A 26,740-nucleotide genomic window follows, 5' to 3' on the forward strand; every position below is an offset into this window, starting at 1 on the left:
TACGATAGGACTTAGTTATATACAGGTATATATGAAAAACAATATTCAAGAAGATAGTAAAGTACTGTAATGTTGCCCGGGGCTTCGCTCCCGTGGGAATTTTGACATAAAATATAGCCTATAGCAATCTTTCAGTATCCTCATAACATATGTAATTGATTTATGACATTATTACGTACGTTTTGTACATTTAGCTTTTTATTTATATATATTTTGTGTGACAATTTTCAATAATTTTATTGGAAATACAACTTTTATTTTATTTTATTTATTTATTCAAATTTTGACATTTTTAATAATGATGTAAATTCGTCCTCCTAATTTTTAATAATTGTAGAAGACTTATTAATTGACGTAGGTACTTGGAGAAAAGGCTGTTTGTTGCGCCGTTTCTTCTTCACCAGCGCTTTGGAAGCCGGCAGTAGACTTAGTTTAAGTATATTTTCTGACGTCAATAAGTGATGTATATCATCCTAAATTGAATAAAGAATTTTGAATTTGAATTCTTGGATAATGTACCTTTCTAATGATGAAAGAATTTTTGAAATCGGTTCGGTAGTTTCGGAGATTACCCGCCTCAAACATACAATACTCACAAAGTCACAAGCTCAAACTCTTACCTCTTTATAATAATAGTATACATTGTTCGCCAACCAGTCAATGTCATAATTTTTACATAACTGCATAAATACTGCATTGCAGATAGGTATAATATCTGTTTCACTATATCTTGACTTATCTTTTTGCATTTATCCCTACTTACTGCTTACCTAGTTATTATAAATGCGAAAGTTAGCCAATGCGTGTGTTAGTTACTCTTTCACGCGAAATCTACTGGACGGATTGTTATGAAATTCGGTACACGGGTAGAATATAACCTGGAATAACACATAGGGTACTTTTTATCGCGAAATTCCCACAGGAGCGAAGGCCCGGGGCGCAGCTAGTTAAGGTATAATAATTAAAACGCTTTTTGACTCCTACATACACAGTCTCATATGATTTTTGGTTTTGACACATGGAAAGAAGTATCTTATTGAACTTGATAACAACTAGATCCTCTCTGTCTTCTGTCGTCTGATACTGAACGATCCCAGATTTGGACACGAAAACAAACATACGTGAAAACTGCACACTGCTTGATACAGTCGGGTAAACTGAGCCGTTCCTCCAACCAACGTAATTTACGATGCCAGTGCGTCTGCATAGATCGTGATTTAGGAATAGTTTATTGCAGCGTGTAAACAAATCTCGCTACACGGCAGCTGATCAAAAGTTTTGACCGCATAGAGCCCGGCCGCATTGCTGCGTTGCGCTTCGTCAACCTCAGTTGACGGATCAACGCAAAAATTGTATCGACGCACGTCAATGTTAAAAACAGAGTCAAGACCAATGAAAACAAAGGAGTAGAACTAAGCGGCAACGCATTGCCTTGACGCAACGGAGGATGATGCACCAATGGGGCCGCAGCGGGCTAGGCTACACGACGGTGAGACCTTAAATCTTAAATCTTAAATCAAGGGCTCTCAAACATAAGTTCGCAGTGCATTTATTTATATACTAGATGTTGCCCCGTGGGAATTTTGAGATAAAATATAGCCTATAGCAAATTTGGATAATGTACCTTTCTAATGGAGAAATAATTTTTAAATCGGTTCGGTAGTTTCGGAGATTACCCGCCTCAAATATACAAACTCTAAAACGCTTACCTGTTAATAATACTTAATAGTGTAGATTAGAATTTAGTTTTAGTGTTTCTCCCCGTCTAGTTGAAATATGTTAGGTACATAGGTAGGTATGTACCCACCATAGGTACCTAAAATTATACTAAATGAATGGTGTTTGTGAATGTATTATTTTGAAGCTTAGTTAGAGCCTATATTGTCATTTTCGTGACTAAAACACTTCTAAATTGATTGCACATAGAATGATAGAAATTAATAGAAACACACAGATGCCGTTTGCGAATTGACAATTTATTTTTCTTGTGAATCCACTGTCGTCAAATAATTTTTGTAATTTCAGCCACCTGACTTTGGTTTCGTTCTTAATCTCTCCCAAAAAATAAGGTTAATACATACAATTTAGGACCAATAGTCATAACGAGTTGCGCCTTCGCTTTTTTGTCATCCGAATCACTGAAAGTCCCAGGAATGGCGTCGTTGTCAAAATATTCCAACACGAGAAAATTTCTTACTGCGAACGTCCAATCGTAATAATTCTCTCGCCCGTTTAAACTTTGGCACGTTAACTAATTAGCTTCCCGATGACAATTTTTTTTTTTGATATGAAAATTATTTTGAATTTACTACGAAAAATAAAATTGTAAAAGTACGGACTGGGCCCATAACCTAATATAAACACACAGATGCCGCCGGTTGCGAATAGACAATTTATTTTTCTTTTTTATTTTGATACATTATTCTAACAGAAATATAGAAGTGATTTTATGTTCCATATTTCTGTTAGAATAATGTATATTTTGATACACTCGGTGGCGCAGTGGTAAAGTTCTTGCCACTGAACCGAGAGGTCCCGGGTTCGATCCCCGGTCGGGTCATGATGAAAAATGATCTTTTTCTGATTGGCCCGGGTCTTGGATGTTTATCTATATATGTATTTGTTATAAAATATAGTATCGTTGAGTTAGTATCCCATAACACAAGTCTCGAACTTACTTTGGGGCTAGTTCAATCTGTGTGATTTGTCCTAATATATTTATTATTTATTTATTTATACATTATTCTAACAGAAATATGGAACCTAATAATCTTCGGTTGCGATCATATATACAATACATATACAAAAAAATTTTTGTTTGTTTGTTATTGTACAAAATACAAAGTCAAAATACAAGATCATGGGATTTTTAGATCACATAATAATATGAAACAAATACGTTTCTAACAATTATCACGATTGAATGAATATGTGAATGAAATGAACGATGTTTATTGCTTTAAAACGGTCCATTACATTGTTTTTTTAAATGAAATTGTAAGACTTGGCTATAATTTATTGGCAAATAGTTATAAAAAGTTTGTGTTATTATTTTTTTTTTTTGCAATGATTGGAGAAAAATAATAGTTTCTAGAAACTTATAGAAGTGCTTATAGACTATATAACTTATAGTGCTTATAGAAACACAACGCAGTCACTCTTCGATTTCGCGGTAGACTAAAAATACACATGAATAAAGTTAGTACCGATTTAATCGCGTTGTTTGTCTGCCAATGCCCTAAACGCATCGCGTCTGTTTACTGACGCTATAGTCCGGGAGATGGTGACCAATATTATTATCTTTTCAACACTCTCCTCATCTTCACATGCTCGGCGTAAAATATAAGCTTATTTTTTGGGAGATTCGCCTATGATTTTCAACATCCTTGGCAATGTTATTGTTGCCTATCAGTTGCCTAGGTGATTGTGTCCCCTAGTAGCTTAGTACGAAGGATATGGAGTAGTGGTATTTCAGGGCGGCGCCTCATTATTATCATTTCAAATTGACATAATAACGAATTAATATAAAAACACTACTTTTAAACAAAATTTGCTAGTGTGACGTTGGTTCTACGTATAATGTAGACATGTGTAATGATTTTTTTCATGTGTAAAGGTATTTTTTACATGACGATTCACCTTCCTGCGCACATATCTGTAGCAGTAACCACTTTATTAATATATACTGATAATATAGTAATTAATAGTCTCCGTCTACGAGTATATCCTTAGGCTTTAAGAGGTTTATTTTCAGCAAACATTTTGTATCCCGAAATCGGTGTTAGCTAATAAAGCCCTCTTTGCTATTCAAAATAATTCTTAGCTTCGCATAAATTGTTGAGACGCTTCTTCTTCACTTGCGCTTTGGAAATTGGCAGTAAAAGTAAATTTTTGACGTCGATAAGTTATCTACTTATATTCTAAAATGTAATGTAGTGTGTCTATTGTATATTCTAAGTTGAATAAATAATTTTGAATTTATAAATTGAGTTCATCAAATGATCATTAAGCTCTCAGACTATAAAATGGCGACTGCCAAATGTTCGTTATTTGCGATTGAAACATTGCAAATGCGCTCTCCCATTTGTCGTACGTGTCATACTCATACGCCTATGACGTCAAAGCCGCATTCGAAATTCGAATTTGAATTTAGAATAATTTTGCGGCGCACTAATGGCCGCGTTCGTTTACAGGTGAATTTATGGATGAACGATAAAATAATTTATGGAATTTGTTAATATTGATCTGTATCTTAGAATCTATACAAAGTACTTTTTTTAACACTGAACAGATTGCTCAGTACACGGAATACAACACTTCCAAAAGAAATTATCAGTGAAACGTTTACGGAATCCTAAAGAAACTCAACCCTAAATAAACATAGTTCCATTTAACTGCGTACCGGTGTCATTTCGATAAACTTTTAGCGTTTTTCTGCGCAGGTTATAGTTAACGTCAAAGTTGACTGGTGCGAGAGGGTTAACAGTTAAACTTGAGTTGTCTGAATGTGTTTCCGAGAAGTCACATTGCATTGTTTACCAACCGTCAAAACGATTCGTCCCTGACGTATGCCGGGCGAAATTAAACATGGCCGACCTCAAACTGCTAGTGCAGTCGTAAATAGTGGTGAGAAACTGTCGATAGTTCTATTGTCGATAGTTCACATGATAATAATAGTGAGAGGCCTCTGTGTAGCCAATTATAAGAAATCTGGTTTTGTAAATGTTAAAGTTCAGATCATGCAAAAAAGAATGGACCAATTTCTTTGAAATTGAGCAACGTTGTGGCGACTTAGCGCTTAATTTATAAGGTAGTCGATGTTTATATGATTTTCAAAAACAATAATAATTAAACACATATTGCATTGTCCAAGGATCATAGCAGTAGTTATGAAAGGCTTGCCATTATGGTAATTACAAAAGTCGTTAATCAAATAATGTCTAATTTCGGTATAAATGATTCGATTTGATTCACAAACAAAACTTAAAAAAATAAGATTTATTCTATTCGACCCCAGTCTTCGCTGCGTGACAGCCGAACGTATCGAGGAACGCGCAGAGGGAGACTAGATTATCGATAACATTTTTTTCAAATTCAAAATTCAAATTCAAAATTCTTTATTCAATTTGGGATGATATACATCACTTATTGACGTCAAAAAAAAAATTACTTAAACTAAGTCTACTGCCGGCTTCCAAAGCGCAGGTGAAGAAGAAGCGGCGCAACAAACTTCACCGCAGCCTTTTCTCCAAGGACGTCAATTAACAAATATATGTTTTATACATATATTAAAAATTAGGAGGACGAATTTACATCATTATTAAAAATGTCAAAATTTGAATGAATAAATAAAATAAAAGTTGTATTTCCAATAAAATTATTGAAAATTGTCACACTAAAAATATATGTATATATTATATATATATAAATAAAAAGCTAAATGTACAAAACGTACGACATCAACATCAACATCGATTAGTCTACGGCATCACTAGTCGTAAAAATACGATATAAATCGAACATTAATAAACAATGTAGTTTACGTTCAAATAAAACATCCACTTCACGAAAAACATTGTCGTTTGTTACGGCGCGCCGTCCCGTGACTTTTAACGGGTTTCGTAATGTTTGTATTCTGGCTATTTTACTGTTTTCTGTTGGGTTTTAAAATTACTTTTCGTATGTTTATTTTTTGTCTTTAATTTTTATTTATTTATTAAACAAACTTAACCTATCTGTACATATTCTATACATATATAAAGAAAACTGCAACTGGGCTATGTCTGTACATCATTACATATACAAAAAAGTCCCTTTCCGCTGAGAGAGATCTCTCCCTATGTCGGGGCTGACGCTTAGATCTTTAAAACTGCACAACGGATTTTGATGCGGGTTTTTTTTATAGATAGTGTGATTCCTGAGGAAGGTTTAAGTGTATAATTTATTATAGTTTTCACCCGAGCGAAACAGGGATAGGCCGCTATTAGTAGGTAATATTAAAGAAAATAATTATTAGGAAAGGAAGACCTTTCCTAGGGGTCGAAAGTGTATCTCTGTTTCATTTAGTAGTTTTTGCGTGATTCGCAAACAAACATACAGACAGACAGATAAAAATTCTAAAAAATATTGGCTTCTGTTGGTTATTTTTCTTTAATATCTTCTTACACTTAAATTTTTATTATTTGTAAGGTTTGTAACATTATTTAAAGAAATTAAAAGTGAGTTTTTGAAAACAAAGTAAACTTTTTCAATATAAACAGACAAACTTAACAGAACAGAACAAACACGATATAATACTTAATATTTAGTTTGGCGACCTGCGCAGATATTTCCGTCAATGTAATATTCATAAAAATGTAACAATGTAATTTTAGACGATATATGCGTACCGCCAATTCTTGGCTGTTTTTCTAAACAAAAAGGCGGCGGTTAAAGTTGACTTCAAAGCTGATTGATACAACCCACTTTAAAAAAATCTAACACTTTTAGGACATAGGAGCATGGCTAGCACGACAACTGTTTTAACCAATGTTTTTATCGCACTTCCCTGACTATCTAACGTTGCGAACGAGGGTTTTATATATTGGTTTAAATTTTGCAATCGACCTGTCATTTTATATTAGACCGCTATTATTTGTCTCTTGTGCGAGCATGGCTACAAAATGGCTGCCGTGGTTTGAAAAGAAATTATCGACTTTTAACATTGTTTAACAGTGGCTTCAATTTATCTACGATTTTCAAGACCCAAAATAAAACCCGAGTGAGTGAGTTTAAAAAGTTTAAGCGCCGCGACTCTTATCTGATTGCGCGAGCCAGGTTACGGCCGCTGATCTGATAAACTAGCTGCTAGATAATTGGCCAAGCAGTTTTTATTTAACTTGCAATGTAACTATGTATTTAAGTCCCAACTTACTCGCATGTCGCTATATTATTGCGTGTCAAAAATGACATTTAGGTAGGTACGTAGAAAAACTTATCTTTTCTCAAGTAATGCGAATAGCGAAAGCTTAAATAAATATATAATATTGGAAATTTGTTTATGTCGTAGTCGTGCTTGTTATGTTCCTCTGCGTTAAAACGTCTCGGATATTTCCTATTGAAAATCAAATGTTGATTTTTATATAGTCAATATATTATACTTATACTACAGCGGGAAATTTCTCGAAGTTGTTACAATACTCCGCGTCAGATAATCTCTGTAAAAATTGGAAACTTGAGTAAACGATTGCCCAGCTAGCTATCTATCCAATACGTTCTATCCATCTGATGTTACACACTATCAGATACTTTATCAGCAACTGAAACAGGCCCGTTTCATAACAACATCAGCAACATCTAATTAAAAGATCCTCTCATACGTCACACAAGCTATCGTGATATTAATACCTCACAGACAAGCCAGCGTCAGTTGCTACGTCTGTCTGTCTGTCTATTGCCAAGTAGGCCGCTCTCATTAACAGCTGCATAGCATAATGACACTGGTCGTTTATCAAAACGTGCTATTTACGCAGGTAAATACTGTAATTATTGTATAGTGTTCCTCAATGAATGAAAGCTGGCGTGATTTCAGAATTGTGAGCTAACCAATCTACAGCATGTATATATATACGAAGTTGGTATACGTTACCTTACCTTGGGTTAGATTCTTTAAAGTTTGAAGTTACTAAAAACACTGCTATTAAATACGTTTTTTTTTACAAAAATGACATTTCTGACACAATATTTTATTGTTGTCATCTTAGAGATCTTATTGCATTTAATGTGTGTAACCATCGAGGAGTTCCCACGTCTGAAGCCGATCCTGTTTCACCATCTTAAAATATCAAAGGTGAAATTATGTTCATTCACAAAAGTCTGGTTTCGTTAAATGAATATAATAGTAACAGTGGCTTTTTAAATACCAGCGGAAATATTTCCAATATACATACTCTCTCTCTTTCTCATCTTAACGCTTGGTTACATTCGGGGCTGATACGCCACGAAGCCCGAGGTCAGCGTATAAAATAAACCTTCGATTTTTAAAGATTCGCCTGTGATTTTACAATCGTCTGACGTCAATCGAGCATAACAATGTTACCGAGGCTGCTGAACTGCCGATGAGGCTGTATGTATGTCTTATTCTGGGGCGGAACCACACACCACAATATTGTGCCGATGGTTTCCGCAGCCATGAATCTTCTGAGCCCATCTCTGTTTTTCTAGAATTTCTTTTCCGTTTCGCATAGTTTTCCGCATTTTCAGAAGACAAGACTATTGGTACACATATTAAGCCAGCAAATTCAGGAAAAACCCACATGAAATCATAACTTCTTAATGTTCTTTCGACGTATAAATGACTGCTATCCATCATCTTTCATCGACGTAATTCGTTTTTGTTCATTTACGTCAGAAACGGTTGTTATTGTTTTCATAATCAGAGGAAATAAAAAAAGTTATATTCTTATAACACAGGAAACTGTAATTTATTAACATCACGACGTACTGAGAGGGGAATATAAAACAATGAGCTATTTTTTACCCCCGACGCAAAAAGAGTTCTGTCTGTGTACGTGGCACCGTAGCTCGTCAACGGGTGAACCGATTTGGATTGCGGTTTTTTTATTTAAAATCACCGCAAATGCAAGGTCCAATTTCAACTTGATATCTTAACACGTTCATGAGGAAAAGGTTCATGACAAACAGACAACGAAGTGGGCCTATAAGGAGCTGAACTTACTAATATAGACTCGTAATGAAAACCTGTTTATTGATCGGTTGGAATCTTGTAATTCAATTTTGGAGCAGATATCTACAACCGATGGAGCTGAAAATTTGTACACACGTTCAGTTTGGATGACGATATATTATCATGATAATCATGGCCTGATGGTGCTCCCGGAAACGGCTCCCGACGACGAAACTTCTCAATGGTTTACTGCACGGACATGATTGGTTTTTGTCACGCATTTAAAAGATCGCTCTAACAAAAATAAAAACAAATATCATTTTAGTAATAAACATTATGTTTCATGTCATCTGTATGTTAATGTAAAATTAACGTTTGTTTCTTTGTTAACTTTTTTATTGTACAAATAAAACACATACAAAGAAAGACAGTATAAAAACAGACGCGTACAAAACGTACTTCTATATTAGAAACTATATTGTTTACAACAATTCATAGCCTATATGTATATGTTTACAATGTATTTATTTTCATTATAATAACGAACTTTTGAAGTGTTCGGCACAGTGTATTCTCATTGATTCCGTCCGACAATGTTTAGGTTACAGCAAATTTATAGTTACCGGTGAAGCATATTTCTATTGGCAGCTTCTGCTAGTGTTGCCCACATATCGATAGATCCACTATCGATAATTTTACCAAAATCAGTTGGGATATCGATAGTGTTTAAACTTATTAATGGTATAAAATTGTTCACTATAAAATCAAAATCAATTAATTTATTCAGTAATTAGGCCTTCACAGGCACCTTTTCACGTCATATTCTAAATTAAATGATATTTACCAAAGCTACAAACTACTAGCATTTCGGAACGACCACTGCTGAGAAGAAATGCCGAAAGAAACTCATTCAAACAGTGTTGGTACATACCATACCAGAAGGGCTTACCATTTTCTAAATATAGCTATTATTGACGAATGGCAATATTATCGATAGTATCGCTTTAATAGCCGATGAAGATTTGCGAAGAAGCGCTTGTAGTAATAGTTAAAAGACACCCGCTTGTGGATCGAAAAGTTCCAGGTTCGAATCCTACTCGTGCCACGCGAGTTTATACTAATTTGACTCATGCATAGTAGATTTCATAGACCACCGGTGAAGGAAAACGCCAGTGCGTTACCATTCTTTTTTCTAAATATTATCCTAGTTTTTCCCTCAGCTGCATTTTATACAATAGATAGTGTTGAACACTAACGTCATTGTCATATCGATGGTAAGCCGCAATGTATAGATGTGCATCACTAGTTTAGCTTCAGGGCGTGCCTGTATTGTTAAGACTAAATTGGCGGGAATTTTCCGTTATAACTGGAAGTACTTGAGCGCGTGTCCATTTCCGTGTCATCGGTTGTGGCGTCTTGAAGCCAGAAATTCGTTTATTTAATTCAATTCAAGGTAAACGGAAATAATTATGGACCCTGATTGATAAAAGAATATATCATGGTTGTCGTACGGAAATATGTGGAATCACATTAAATGTATCTTGTTTGTATATATATTTTATGTAAAACCAATTATATATATTCATGTACATACTCGTATTTCTTTAGTGTCATCACTGTTATGATGTTATAAAGTTTTAATAAATAAAATAAAAATAAAAAATAAAAATATCTCAAAATTTTTAAGATTCGGCTGTAGTTTTAGTGTTTAATCTGACGTAAACCCTGTATGGAAATGCCCTTATTTGTCAAGGTTTAATATCCCATAATCACCTCATACGACCGCGTGTTGATTTTGTCACTGCCCTAGAATAGAACTACTCCATATCCTCCCGTGGATGTCAAATTAATTTTATTTATTTATTTATTTAATTTAAACATTTTACATAACATAAATTTATCTGACAAAAACCTTATGTATAAGTTTGAACGTACACTGGCATTAAAGTATTAGTAGGAGGCGACTTAGGGACAAATAGCTTAAGCGGCTGATAGGAATAAAGGCATTCCCAGAGAGGGTTGTCGTAAGGCGACCGGTTGTAAAAACGAAAGTTAACTTTTTTAATTCGCAATTATTTACATGCGGAGTTGAGAGAGAGATTAAAAAGAAGAAAAAGCATACAAAACAAGCTGTTGCCTGCAGCTACGCCCGCGCTGGCATATATTTGACCGTCTATACCAATCAAAATCGGCCTAGCGGTTTAGTATCGACAGCGTAACAGACTTTCGCGTTTAAGTATAAAATTAGTGTGCATTCTCGGCTTTCCTTGAAATAGTCATATTATTATGGTAGTGTTGTGAGCACCTTAACCCTGAATGAACGATCCTGCATCAAATAATCAACAGCTTCATTCAACAGAGTATACGTTGCTGTGAATCTGTAATCGTACGGGATTATATTGCGTTGTAAACTGACAGAGTTTTATTTCACGTTTTTTAGCGTGGAAATGCTGCTAAAATGCTGTCTTAAGTAAATATTTACAATTTATATTTTAGTTTTAATATTAACTTTATTAATATAAATTATATATACTAATGCCACATGTCGACAATAGAAAAATAAATAAAAAATATATATTTATATTTACTTGTAAAAGTAGTTACAAATCGTATGCACCCAATAACATTTGTCCTGAGAGCATATTTTATGTCATAATTATAATATTATATTTGTGTATTTATTTATCTAATGTTTTAATCTAATAACATAAATAAACTATTTAATAATTATAGTCGTATCCACATGGCAGAAAGTAGTGACGTATTTTGTTTATTTCTAAAGAGTTTTAAATAATACAAGATTAATTCCTATTCTAATCCTATTTTAAATGTCCCAATAAACGCGAAGTTTTATATTGCAATAACAAAGAGTATGTTTTCAGCACCAGATTTGAACGTAAAGGTCAGCCCTCGGTTGCGCCAGTCAAAAGTCTACTTAAACTTGTGGTGTTTGAGTTGAAAATCTTAAATTTTATAACAACCATCTTGTTAGATCTCGTCAAATATTAGACCGCAATTCTGTTCCACGTTTTCGGCATTTAGATGACCTCCGCGGCCTGATGGTCATCATGCCGGACTGCTGGAGGTCCCGGGTTCCATCCCCGCTCAGGACAAGATGGAAAATGATATTTTTAGAATAATCTGGGTCTTGGATGTTTATCTATATATTAATTTTGGCTGATTTGAATTAAAAAAGAAATATTGTTAATTATTCTCAACTCATTATTCCCAACATTTCAAAGATTCTTAAAAATATTTTTTGGTATAAGGTTTTTAAGAGTAGAAGTTTTAGTTTTTTATATTTTGTTGTACTTTTCAAATAATGTTGTACGTACCAAATCATTATCAAACTCATTAAGTATACATTTTAGGGCGTGGTCTCAATGATCCGTCGTCCTCCGTTGTTTTGACGTCCCACGACGAATCAACGCAGAAATTGTACGCACATCAATGTGAACAGTTACGAAAAACAACGGAGATGCAACGCGTTGCGTCAACGCAACAGAAAACGGCGGAATAATTAGGCCGGGCCCTTATGTGATAATATGATCGCTACAGGGAAAAGTTTTAAGTGTTTTAAGAAATGGTGGTGGTGTAATGATCCCTGCCTGTGGACCAAAAGGTCCCAGGTTCGAATCCTACTCGTGCCACATGAGTTGTATACCAATCTGATCCACGTATAGTACTTTTCATCGACCACTTGCTTCCGGTGAAGGGAAACATCGTGAGGAAACCTGCGCTCTAGTTGATTATCAATTTGTGTGTGAAATGGAGAAGACAATGGCAGACCACTTCATTAATAGTGCCAAGAAAGTCGTTGTGTGTTTCATTCCACGTAATGACCACGACCCTCAATCATGAGGAATACGACTATACGAAGAAGTTACACAATCAAAGTTTTTTTGGAATGCAATGATATTAATTAACATACATGTAGATTGTGAGTGATATTTATCTTAATACAATCTGATGTCATTTTATAGTTTTGTAAATATGCTATTATTAACATTTGCCTACTGTTGACAACGGCTAAATAGGCTTGTTCTAAACCATTATGTGAATATTGTATTATCTACCCTATTTAAGCAAATAAAATGATTTGATTTGATTTGATTTGAAGAAGTGTTTGTTTAAAACTCACAAGGCAATGGACGTGCACCTTAAAAACTGTTTGTGAAGGCCACTTCCTATTTTTCGTGGAAGAATTTTAATTACTTTACACATGAACCAGAAAATGGTTAATTTTTCTTTGGGAACAATTTTACTTTGGACTTAACAGTGTCTTGCGCTTCAGTGAAATCGTGAACTTGTCATATGATTAGATTAGAGCTTGCGAAAGATGTCATGAACTTATCAAAAGATAATTTTAATTGTTAGAAAACCCTTACAAAATAATGTTTTTTTTTTGTCGTATACTTCTTAGTCGAGTTTGCCATTTATAGTTGCAATGTATTTTACTAGTTGTTCGCCGCGAACTTGGACCTCGTGAACACAATATATTTTTTTAACAAAATTGTGAATATTTCAAAAACGACTTAACCGATTTTGTTGTCCCAAACTTCAAAATTCTATTGACAGATCGTATATACCATTTAAATTTAATGGTAATCAGACCAACGTTTCGAATGTTATCGCGTTACAAACATACATTCATACATTATATACTTACATAATATACAAACATACATATAACGTACACACAAAAAATATTTTTGCCCTAAATTTTTGTTGAAAAATATGCAAATTTCCTAAAAAATATTTTATTTATATTCATGAAAAATCATAAAAAAAAAACATGGTAATTAGTAAGTAGTACAATGTTCGCATTGTAATCACATGTGAGAAAAAAACCTATTGTACTCGTAGAGATATAGGTTTTTTGGCTGTGCATATAAATATTTCGAGAGCTGCGGTCGCGCTGTCATTACAATTTTTCAAATTTTAACAAAGACAAGAATGTGATTTACTATATGACTGTACATTATTTGATTCTGTACTGTAGTAATCTCAATTTTGTGAATGATTGATTTTGGAAATGATTCTTTCCTCAAGAAAATTGACGGATTGTAATGACCGCGCGGCCGCAGCGGTCGAAACGCTCTGCGAACCACCCAGCAGTGGGCAGTTCCTGAGATTAGACCATTTAAATAAACACACAAATACACATATTTCGCTCTGTTTGTTTTATTAGTATAGATTTCATGGAAAAGTAATTAATAGCATTACAATTTAACAGGCCTTGACCTATTTGACCTTGCGTGTATAGGTAGCATTATATATTGTACAATTAATTCAGGTTTGAAAACCAAAATTGTAACAAATACTTATATTCAAATAGCTTATGCCCGCGGCTTCGCCCGCGTGATTTTCCAACGGGAATAATTATTTTTTCGATATGAGAGTACGCTATGTCGTTTAAACTATAATATGTATGCAAAATTTCAAGAAGATTAGTTGAGTAGATACTGCGTGAAGAGGTAATAAACAAACTTACTTTCGGATTTATAATATCAGTAGGATATATAGGTAGTTGATTATTACAACATTGGCATTCTATTTTCTATGACCTCAGTTCACAATGTACTATTTTATGTATTGGAGCAACCACAAAAGCGCGAAAAATCCAAAATTAGCTGTCATTCACAATCAAATAAAATATATGTTAATATATGATAAATAATATTTTTTTATATTAGGATATATCACACAGATTACGCTAGCCCCAAAGTAAGTTCGAGACTTGTGTTATGGGATAGTAACTCAACGATACTATATTTTATAATAAATACTTATATAGATAAACATCCAAAACCCGGGCCAATCAGAAAAATATCATTTTCCATCATGACCACACCGGGGATCGAACCTGGGACCTCTCGATTCAGAGGCAAGCACTTTACCACTGCACCACTGAGGTCGTCAAATCTCCATCAAACTAGCTGATTTATTGCTACAGGATAAGCAGGTTTAGATGCCCTCGGCTATACCCAGAATCAGAAAAAGATCATTTTTCATCGCGACCACACCGGGGATCGAACCCTGGACCTCTCGGTTCAATGGCAAGAATCTTACCACTGCGCCATCGAGGTCGTCATAATAAATATACAATATTTCCAAAATCCTATCTACATAATGACTAGCTACGCCCCGGGGCTTCGCTAGCATAGGAATTTCAGGTTAAAAGTACCCTATGTGCTATTCCAGGTTATGTTCTACACGTGTACCAAATTTCATAACAATCCGTCCAGTATATATTACGTGAAAGATTAACAAAATCTCCTCACAAACTTTCGCATTAATGGTATTAGCAAGAATTTGCGAGGATTTAGTTGTCCAAACAATTATTTTGTCACTATGATATATATCTAAGTCGCATACATTTCCATCGCTCGTAAAATAGTTATTAAAACTAATACCTATTAAACTTGGCATTTTATGATTACGACTTGTTCCGTAACATTTTAGGTACGCAATCTTTTGTAGGCGAAATATTGATCGTTAAAACTTTAATTTGACCTATATCTATGTAGGTATGTTTTCCAAATCTCATTGTTTTTTTTACAGTGAAAACTTCTTTAGCGGCGTTGTGCACTTTTCGTTATGGCTAAAAAACGTTAAACTCGCATCAGGACACGTGACCCTGATCGAAAATTCGTAAGATGTCGAAAATGCACAACGTTAATATTCAAGTTTTTACTTCTGCCGGCACTGCCGGAGTGCGACCCGGTTTTTTTTTTTCTAAATAAAGTAATTTTAAATTATGGAATTAAAATAGGTCTCAAAAGCATAGTTTTAACAGTTAGTATAGTAATAAGTTACTAGTTATATCTATTTTACAAGCATTAGTTTCATCTGTTGTCTGTTCGTAGTGAAAACTTGCAAGGTAAATTTTCCACATTACAGTTAGTTACATAGTTAAAATAATGATTACTTGTATTTTTGTACTTATTTTGCGTGCATCAAAGCCACCTAAAGCCATCTGACACGACCTGCGATCATTTGATACTGATATGACCTGACTACCCATCTGTTTTCTATATTGCCAATTTAAACACTTGTGTTAAATATGTGATAGAAAATATCAAAACTAAGCGTTTCTTTCTTTTTCTTTCGCAGTTACGGTGACATGGTGCCGGGCACAATCGCTGGGAAGATAGTAGGGGGAGTGTGCTCCCTCTCTGGAGTGTTGGTGATCGCGCTGCCTGTGCCGGTCATCGTATCCAACTTCTCCAGGATCTACCATCAGAACCAGAGGGCTGATAAACGAAAGGCTCAAAGAGTAAGTTGTGCTAGTTGTTTGTAGCTCTGATGAATACGAGGCGTAGTGCACACAGATCAACAACAAAGCAGTAGTACCCAATCACCTTGCATATCCATGGGTGTTCTGGGTTATGTATATGTGTGGTGGTCCTGGGTTCGATTCCCGGCGTGAACAAAATATTTTGTACCTACTTGTAATCACAGATATTAAGCGATTGCTTTGTCACTAATAAACATGTCTGAACATGATCATAAAACTATGCAAGTTTTTATGAATCTGTTCTCTCTTCCTCGGTGTTTCTGGTTACATTCGGAGCTGTGAAGCCACGAAACCCAAGCTCAGCTTAAAATACAAAAGTTTTTTAATATGACTTTTCAATATTTTTTTTTATGGTTTTCTTCCATTTCTTTGTTTCATATTTTTCTTATGATTTTTTATACGCAGCTCAGGGTAAGTTAATTCTTCTAATGACAAAAACATGTAGAATATTTTCATTCCACAAACATTCAAAACCAAAATGATATGAAATATTAATCGATATGGAATCTAAATGAGACGTACATATTTTTGAAATTATTAATACATAAGTGTGCTTGAAAATTTTCTAGATCTTTGGCTTAGTGTATTCGCTATTTGTCGTACATGTCCATGGGTATAGCCGAGGCCACCTAAACCTGCTCCTCCTGTAGTAATAAATCAGCTAGTTTGATGGAGATTTGACGACCTCAGTGGTGCAGTGGTAAAGTGCTTGCCTCTGAATCGAGAGGTCCCGGGTTCGTCCCCGGTCGGGTCATGATTGAAAACGATCTTTTTCTGATTGGCCCGGGTCCTGGATGTTTATCTATATATGTATTTGTTATAAAATATAGTATCGTTGAGTTAGTATCCCATAACACAAGTCTAGAACTTACTTTGGGGCTAACTCAATCTGTGTGATTTGTTCTAATATATTTATTTAACTAACTGTTTACATTATTCACTATCGTACTAGTTTTAAACAGAAGATAATTTCACGATATTTAATGTAATTAAATATCTAATCGTATGTTATTATTATCAGATATTGACAATGATATCTGTATTAATAATGTTATTAAAAACTAAAAAGATAAATGAAAACTTTCCAGAAAGCCCGCCTCGCCCGCATCCGAATCGCCAAAGCGTCTTCGGGCGCAGCCTTCGTGTCCAAGAAGAAGGCGGCCGAAGCGAGACTGGCTGCGCAGGAGTCTGGCGTGGAACTGGACGACGCTGGACGGGACGAGGACATTTTCGAGTTGCAGCATCACCATCTCCTGAGGTGTTTGGAGCGAACTACGGTGAGTGTTCAGGTTTTTCGTTTAGGGTCAACAAAGAACAGTGCATTTGCATTATGCAAACGAAACTGCTATGCTCGACGTGTGACCACAAAACTGGCGCAACCACGGCAGCCTTCATATCTGTAATATTACAGATAAACTTAAAAATTAAAATGAAAGTGTTCCCTATTTTTATGCACACAATTTTATGTCAACATAAAATTGTGTGCATAAATATATAATAATGTAACATGGCCAGTATATAATAATGTAACATGGCCAACTTTTACTATGGCATAACAATTTGAACCATAACTAACCTAACCAAACCTAAAAGTTAATTATGCCACATTTACCCGTATGCAAAAAAAATGCCTTAGACCTATTATGCCAAAATCGCTGTGCCAAAGAACAATAGGACAAAATAGTATATAATAGGTATATAAAAAAGTATATAGTGGTCCCAAATAAAAGTGGCGCCACAGCTGGTACGGCCACGTCTTGTTTAAATTCTGTAGGGAATAAATGTTTGGGTATGCGGTTCCCGCATAGTCCTGGCAGAAGGCAATAATGATCCCATGGAGATGATGGCTTGATGTCGTCAAGAGTGATATGCGTGCTAATGGTCTGACAACTAGGGATGCTTAGATGAAATAGGAAAGTCGATCGCGGATTCCGAAGCTCTGTGGCGGCGGAAGCAACCGGAAAAATGCACAGATGAGAAAGTAATCCTTCTTTGTATGCTCTTGGCAGTCTTGATATTACAATTAAATTTTATCAATTTTTTTCAAAGATGGTATATAACCCTTAACTTTATGAAAACAGTTACGTTTTCATAAATTTGAAAGATTTTTAAGCAACGCGATATTTTTACGTCACTTTCATTAATAAATTTTGTACTTTATTTACCACTAGCTTTTGCACGCGGCTTCGCCCGCGTTATTTTCATGGCAAAATCTCAGTAATTTTTACCATTACATTTTATTAATGTTCTTCGATTTAAGTGATTTGGAGATAATTCTCCAACGTTATTGAGAATTTGGAGAATAATCTCCAAATTCTCAATATTAATTTTGTCATTTACAATTATATGATTTAACTTGGTTAAAGTGTAAGAGCGTGAACTTTCGAGCGTTTTGACCGCCAAAATTATTTTTCAAATTTCAACAGATACAAGAAACTTTTTACTACCCCAATTTATAAATTATAATCTGTGTTGGGGGTAGTGTACAATTTAAATACCATTTGATTTTTAAGATTTTAGAAGGGTTCACAACGCTCGAAAAAGATTCACCCAAGATGGCCTTATTACTCAAATTAGCTGATGTATCTGTGATTGAAAATTTCTTAGTACGAAACTAAAGTATTTTTCTAGTTTCCGATGTCACTACCCGAGGCTGTAGTAGATATACCTATTATAGTAAGTGGCCTTGTTCTGAATGTTTTATTGGCGAATTGCTGCACGATGCGCACAAAATGTAAGAACTGACGTTTCTGGTTAGCCTGCGCAGTAGACAATTTAAAAGCCATTTTGTCACTGCGCAGGGCGCAGGAATATCTTAGATGGGACAATCAACTATCAAGGTATTCTTTTTCCATTGCGTTGCATTTAATTTTCCACTGCGTTAATTAAAAATTTTCACCGTTTTACCTTAAAATTTTTTTACTACAAATATTTATATTTGAAATCTTTACGAATTTGACACAATGATCGAGTGTCTGTTAATATACATGAATTTGAGGACATGATATATATTTCGAATATATCTAAATTTCCCCCTGCGTTATTACAAAAAGTTAATTAAGAAATAATTTTAAATTTGATAATGTACGCCTAAGGGTCTTATACGTGGTAATATATTTACGAGATTAAAAATATATCCATTAAAATGTTATTACGATATTACAAATGAAAAATAACATTTTAAAGCATATAAATAAATTTAAAGTATTTAAATACTTTAAAAATGTATTCATCCAGATACGTCAGAACTTACATCGTTAGTGGCGCATATTGTACTTTGTTTATAACCCATTAAGCAACCGCTTAGATTTTGTACTATTGTAGTAGAATAACCCAGAACTGGGGAATTAAACCTCAAATTAAAATCCACAATTAAAAGTAAGAATGTTATGACAATTATTTGATTAAATTATTTTTTCATTAAATTTTTTTACTAAAAAAATTTTTTTACTAAAAAAAATTACAATTACCTAACGACATTTTTTAAAATTTATCATATAATGTGTATCCAAGTAGTGATAGAAGTAGAAAAACCAGTTGACTACACTTATTGTCAATGAAGATTTATTTGTACTCGTATATATCTATTATAAAAATCATGACATTCTTATTTAAAAAAATATAATTAAAATCAATTAGTTCCGATTTGATTTTAGCAGCTTCTAATACTTACAAATACAGACCGAAAAATAAATTAATGCCTAGATTGTGATGTCAAGTTGATTCCTAACATTGTAGGTTGGAAAAAGTTTTTTTTAAATAACCAAATACAGAAGAAATTTAAGAGTCATTTAAGAAAATTAAAATGTTTATAACTCTTAAAGTTGGACTCGACAGAAGCTGTGTTGTGCTGTGATCTGCTAACTAACTAACTAACTGAAGCAATAGAAGTACGTTAAAACACAGCACAGCATCGGTGGACATTAAGCATCTAACTATAGTCCTATAACATCTAGATATATCCTTTCAGGACCGCGAGTTCGTAGAAATGGAGAACCCGTACAATGGGGCAGCCAAGCGGCCGGGCTCCCCCTCCCCGCTCGCGTCGCCCGCGCACTCGGGGCGTGCGCCTGCGCTGCTCGCCTGCTGCGCACGTTGCGGCTGTTGTCCGCAAAAATATCAGGTGAGATTAAATTTAAAATTTTAATAAATTAGCCGATTATATGAGAATTGTCTTAATAAATATTATATATTTACGCTTTAGTTTAGGTATTTTTTTATATATAAAAATATATAATGTTATTAGATTTTTAGAATTATCATTAAAATGTGATTTTTGTTAAATATTGAAACATATTTATTTTTTATACATAATATATTTGTCCAACTTTACTATTTATTTATTTATGTCAAATTATTAAATCCATATATCAACTTATCTACGTTGATATATATTTTTGTTACTTTATAATTTATTATAATTATTATTTGTTTAGTAGTTTACAAATTTTATAATATAATTAATCAAACATTGAATATAAAACGTGGAATGTCATTTGTAAATACTCTACTTATAGTGTCGTATTTTATAATTTAACAACAACACAAATGACATTTTGGGGACAGAAGCGTCGGCGGTCAGTCCGCTGTGTCAGTCCCCTGGTGCTTACTGGGTATCCGAGACGCGAGGTACTCTCTGACACCAACCACTTATTGCCCCGACACTTATTTCCATGGCCGAACTCAGCATTGTACATATTTTTATGGTTCTAAAATAAATACTACTAATATTTTTTGTCTCTTTCATTAATTTTATCATATTTTCCACCGGTATAATGAATTTACCTCTAAATATAGATTAATGTACCTATAGCATAGTTTTTTTTAAATCACTCAGCAGTGAGCACACTCTAAAAAAATGTTGCAAATTACAGATTCTGATAAAAGAAAAAATCTATGTTTGTTAGCATTTTTAGTAATACATTTTACTCAATCGACCAATTAATTTTATTATTTCTATAGGCCATGGAAATTAAGAGTCAAATTGTTGCTTGACTGTAAATTGTTGAGCTACTGTGTAAGCTAAACCAATACTTATACAAAAAGTTGTTGCTTGTATACCATGCAAAATTTTTAAACCCATCCTATATAGTCCTGGTTTAAATGTATTGTAAATACGTATACCTTTCTTAAAAAGCTGCCAATACCTTTTTCATACAAATTCATTCTCATATAGCATAGAGATATAAAGGGAAGAAATATTTATTATATGTATATATACAATATGTCTTTTTTATAAAGGTACAGGTAAGTATGGTATATATCAAAACGAAATACTAATAACATAATTATTATATATTTATTATCTCAATAAAATGTTTTCTTTTTTTAAATAGATTCATTAATTTGGACACCAAATTATACGATAGCTTGTTATTGATGCTTTTATTTCTTGTATTTACAAATTATCACACAACACAGACAAGTAAAAACAAATGCTTGCACAATACACACAATAAATACTACTTATCTCAAACCAAGCGAATGCACAGACCGTACAAAGCTATTTAAAAATCATAAAATGCTACAGAATTTTTGTAAAAAAAAAAAAGTTTTATGAGACACACGCTGAGTCTTCAATTGGCTGACAGGTCCTGATTTTAGATTCGAGTAGAAAGGGACGGATGAAGGGTGCCCGCCGGTACACAGCGACATCTCGACCGTCTGACACATCAGTGTCCGCCGCCGCGAGCGAGGACCCGTTGCCCGTATGTGAACACGTATTACCACGCAGCGATGTCTGAACGTCTGTGGGCCGCTTTATATCCTTCGACGATTAGGGGACTGTATTTTTAAATTATATATGATTTTTTATTTTTATACTATTCAATTTTGCTACAATTATATTGTTAGTATATTTTTTATGTACTTTAAGTAATATAAAAGGTAAGGAAATATTTATTACCTAATTTAAACCGAATTAAAATGTTATTTATAATATATATTCATTAACTCCGTATACTATAATTTAAACATTGCGCATTATTTAAATTATGTTTAAAAGTTATTTGAGTATATGTAAAATATATGGGAAAAGTATAGGTGAAGCATTGGCTGCGTGGTAAAACACGTGTGTGGTAAAAACAAAGCTTTAAATGTCTGCAGGGTGTTGGCTGCATATTGTACCGGTACTGCTTGAAGTTTTCTGTCATCTGTATCCGTATAAATAAATGTCGTATAAATGTATTTTGTAAGCTTGCGCTGTCGCTATATTATAAATAATTAAAGCATTTATTTATCGTAAGGTGAACTGCCATTTTTATTTTGAGTATTTCCTATTGCTTTATTTTCTGAGTATAAGAAGTTTAAGCAGTAGATCCAGGAGTGTTGTTTTGTGTTCAAGGATGTTCGTTAGTATATGTTGTTGAAACATACACACGACAACTGTTTCAACGTATTGCCAACACACTGCACACATTTTATTTAAAAAGCTCGAATTTTATACAATTTAAAACTTGTATAATTCGTTTAGGTAAAGTTGGCGAGACACGTGTTGGAAAAACAAGTTTTAAACAAGTTAAACAAAATTAATCGACATCCAAAATGAAATTTAAATTTACGCTTCACATTTTTTTTTTGTTTTGACACTAACATGACACACTTATGGGTCTACATTTTTTATATGAATTGGCATGTACACATATTCACTACACAACACTGCTGCCCGCTACTATCACATTTTGATACACTATTATGTAAACTTGACTCTCCTTTCATGTCTTCGTGTCTATTGTCTATGTGTCCTGAAATATCATTGCAAGTTTCACGAGTTTAAATGGTGTTTTCACTTGCTTCTTAAGTTACAATACAAATTCATATTTTTAAAAGTAAAAATGACTTTCTTTTTCTCTCCGAAAAAATAAAAAAAAATCATAATAATATATTGTAATTAGTAATTATTCAGATGCACTTATCACTCAAGAATGTACCTTAAATTATGGGTAAGTGAAAACAGAATTTATATTTTATGGAAATTGCATCGTAAACCTTATTCCGAAATCGGCTAGGATACTTTGCTTCTTGGTGTAAAGCTTGAAACTGATGTGGTGTAGTTAGTTAGATTATAAAGAAAAGAAATAATTACAGACATAAATAAATAGGTTTCGAAACGAAATCATTTTATAAAAGTATAATTTATGTGGCGTTCAAATTTTAAACTAAAACATACACGTACACACATCTTCCGCACATTTATTTGTTTTAAAAATAATTAAAATATTTTTAAAACAATTTAATGCGGGATAAATAATTAATTTCAATTAAATTTGGCGTATATCTTTTTTCTAAAAAGAAGAAATCAAAATTACATAAATAATTATAATAAATAATTTTATTTTCTTATTCTTTATTTATACATTTAATTAAAACTATAAACAACAAAAAAGATTTGAGTGATGTAACAAATATATTAAACCTTTGCATTTCATAACATAAAGTAATTGATGTTAGATGTTAACAGGCAGCTTTATATAAACAAATCAATGTTTGGAGGTTACTATTTAAATATGAACTGCTGAAAACGTAGATGTGTTCACAACAAATGTTTAATAACAAAATAATAAAATATAAATTGGAAGAAACATTAAATAAAAACGAAAATCGAAAGAAAATAGAAATTATACAAACAAATACAAATTATACATTCTGTCTTTTTATTACAGCAAGCATGCGGCAAATACATTCCTGCTGGGAGCACAGTCCAGGGAAACCAGACTGGCGTCGCAATGGACGGTACATACTTAGTGGAAGCATCCTTCTAGGGTCCATCCACTTCAGAAAGCTACGTCTAGTGACAACGGACACAGTGACAGAACAACAATTATTAGGATATTTGTGTAATTTGTCTTATAAGTCTAACATGATACTGCCTAAATATATCAGATTTGTATTCGGATAGACAGGCTCTGAGATCGGTCATGTATAAACTCTATTTTGAGAAATGGCAGAAATATAAATTATACTATCCAATTTGAAATGAGTTTTAAACAAAATGGTACCTATATTGTCTGTATATTTGAATGATTACAATGACAAGTCGAAATTGTAAATTAATTCTGGCTATTTCTGAAAAGAGATTTTTCGGTACCTACTTGTTTCGTTTTGAATATTATTTGGAGCCTCGTGGGAGCCATGAATGTTCCATGGATTCAGATTTTAGACTTTTTTTTTGGAACTAGACAAGTAGTAGTTCAAACTTAATCAATTCTATGATTTAAAAAATAGAATTACTTACATTGGGCGCATTATCAAGATATACCAGTCTTCAATTGGCTGCCCTATTGTCTCATCCGTTGTCTCTCTTAGCTGTGTCTGTCCCGTAAAAGATAACGACGTGACACTGTATTCGGCACGTAATTAAATTACAACTAATGCCATAGCAAGAGATAAAAAACAAAATTAATATAAATGATCATGGGTTGAAATTGTCTGAAATTTTAGAGAAGCCGTTTTTAATAAATAAAAAAACGAATGCTACTTGTCTATGAATTTTGGTAAATTTAAGATGGTGTTAGGACAAGTTCAGTAGATTGCGTTTATAGTAACGTAAACAAGAGGAGCAGTAGCATCAGAACAGAGTTAGGTTGGCAGGGGATTGCTTGGCACAATTAGATTGTCGTTTAGTCTGTCATCAGTGATTGGATAAAAATATATATAGTGTTCTCATTTTCCTGATATCTCGTTTCTATACAACTTTTACATCAATAGTAAAGTAATGAAAAATACTGAAAATATATTATTACAAGGATATAAGTGTCAAAATAATAAATGACAATCAAATTGTATCTTAAACCGTATGAGTTTACAGACTTAACATTTGCTGGAAAACAGAATATAATTGATTGAATATTATCAATGATATTACTTTCTAGATTTTTCCTCCGCCAGATTGCGCTCGTGGAACGTGAGTGTGACAACTGTCAAATAGAATATTGATATTTGAATTTGACAACTGATCTGATATGACGATTCTCCTGCTGGCATCTAATGTCATTGATATTACTTTCTAGATTTTTCCTTCGCCAGATTGCGCTAGTGGAACGTGAGTGTGACAACTGTCAAATAGAATATTGATATTTGAATTTGACAACTGACCTGATATGACGATTCTCCTGCTGGCATCTAATGTCATTGATATTACTTTCTAGATTTTTCCTCCGCCAGATTGCGCTAGTGGAACGTGGGTGTGACAACTGTCAAATAGAATATTGATATTTGAATTTGACAACTGATCTGATATGACGATTCTCCTGCTGGCATCTAATGTCATTGATATTACTTTCTAGATTTTTCCTCCGCCAGATTGCGCTAGTGGAACGTGAGTGTGACAACTGTCAAATAGAATATTGATATTTGAATTTGACAACTGATCTGATATGACGATTCTCCTGCTGGCATCTAATGTCATTGATATTACTTTCTAGATTTTTCCTCCGCCAGATTGCGCTAGTGGAACGTGGGTGTGACAACTGTCAAATAGAATATTGATATTTGAATTTGACAACTGATCTGATACGACGTTTCTCCTGCTGGCATCTAATGTCATTGATATTACTTTCTAGATTTTTCCTCCGCCAGATTGCGCTAGTGGAACGTGGGTGTGACAACTGTCAAATAGAATATTGATATTTGAATTTGACAACTGACCTGATACGACGATTCTCCTGCTGGCATCTAATGTCATTGATATTACTTTCTAGATTTTTCCTCCGCCAGATTGCGCTAGTGGAACGTGGGTGTGACAACTGTCAAATAGAATATTGATATTTGAATTTGACAACTGATCTGATATGACGATTCTCCTGCTGGCATCTAATGTCATTGATATTACTTTCTAGATTTTTCCTCCGCCAGATTGCGCTAGTGGAACGTGAGTGTGACAACTGTCAAATAGAATATTGATATTTGAATTTGACAACTGATCTGATACGACGTTTCTCCTGCTGGCATCTAATGTCATTGATATTACTTTCTAGATTTTTCCTCCGCCAGATTGCGCTAGTGGAACGTGAGTGTGACAACTGTCAAATAGAATATTGATATTTGAATTTGACAACTGATCTGATACGACGTTTCTCCTGCTGGCATCTAATGTCATTGATATTACTTTCTAGATTTTTCCTCCGCCAGATTGCGCTAGTGGAACGTGAGTGTGACAACTGTCAAATAGAATATTGATATTTGAATTTGACAACTGATCTGATACGACGTTTCTCCTGCTGGCATCTAATGTCATTGATATTACTTTCTAGATTTTTCCTCCGCCAGATTGCGCTAGTGGAACGTGAGTGTGACAACTGTCAAATAGAATATTGATATTTGAATTTGACAACTGATCTGATATGACGATTCTCCTGCTGGCATCTAATGTCATTGATATTACTTTCTAGATTTTTCCTCCGCCAGATTGCGCTAGTGGAACGTGAGTGTGACAACTGTCAAATAGAATATTGATATTTGAATTTGACAACTGATCTGATACGACGTTTCTCCTGCTGGCATCTAATGTCATTGATATTACTTTCTAGATTTTTCCTCCGCCAGATTGCGCTAGTGGAACGTGAGTGTGACAACTGTCAAATAGAATATTGATATTTGAATTTGACAACTGATCTGATACGACGTTTCTCCTGCTGGCATCTAATGTCATTGATATTACTTTCTAGATTTTTCCTCCGCCAGATTGCGCTAGTGGAACGTGGGTGTGACAACTGTCAAATAGAATATTGATATTTGAATTTGACAACTGATCTGATACGACGTTTCTCCTGCTGGCA

At 33.9% G+C, this 26,740-nt stretch overlaps 1 protein-coding gene across 7 annotated transcripts in view; it reads left to right on the plus strand.

The window, feature by feature from the left end:
* Nucleotides 1-25,592, plus strand: part of Shal (Shaker cognate l) — a 66,151-nt gene extending 40,559 nt beyond the window's left edge. Inside the window, exons 2-8 of one of the 7 annotated variants that reach the window (XM_053762719.2) lie at nucleotides 15,782-15,944; nucleotides 17,054-17,242; nucleotides 18,597-18,641; nucleotides 19,936-20,088; nucleotides 20,532-20,594; nucleotides 21,557-21,673; nucleotides 23,627-25,592. In XM_053762719.2, coding sequence (XP_053618694.1) covers nucleotides 15,782-15,944; nucleotides 17,054-17,242; nucleotides 18,597-18,641; nucleotides 19,936-20,088; nucleotides 20,532-20,594; nucleotides 21,557-21,673; nucleotides 23,627-23,725 — 829 coding nt within the window. In that variant the 3' untranslated portion in view covers nucleotides 23,726-25,592. The remainder of the gene's footprint in view (nucleotides 1-15,781; nucleotides 15,945-17,053; nucleotides 17,243-18,596; nucleotides 18,642-19,935; nucleotides 20,089-20,531; nucleotides 20,595-21,556; nucleotides 21,674-23,626) is intronic. The other 6 variants (XM_053762724.2, XM_053762721.2, XM_053762720.2 and 3 more) reach the window with 6 other exon arrangements.
* Nucleotides 25,593-26,740: the final 1,148 nt, after the last annotated feature.

This window comes from Plodia interpunctella, chromosome 23, assembly GCF_027563975.2.
Source record: "Plodia interpunctella isolate USDA-ARS_2022_Savannah chromosome 23, ilPloInte3.2, whole genome shotgun sequence".
Lineage (NCBI taxonomy): Eukaryota > Metazoa > Arthropoda > Insecta > Lepidoptera > Pyralidae > Plodia > Plodia interpunctella.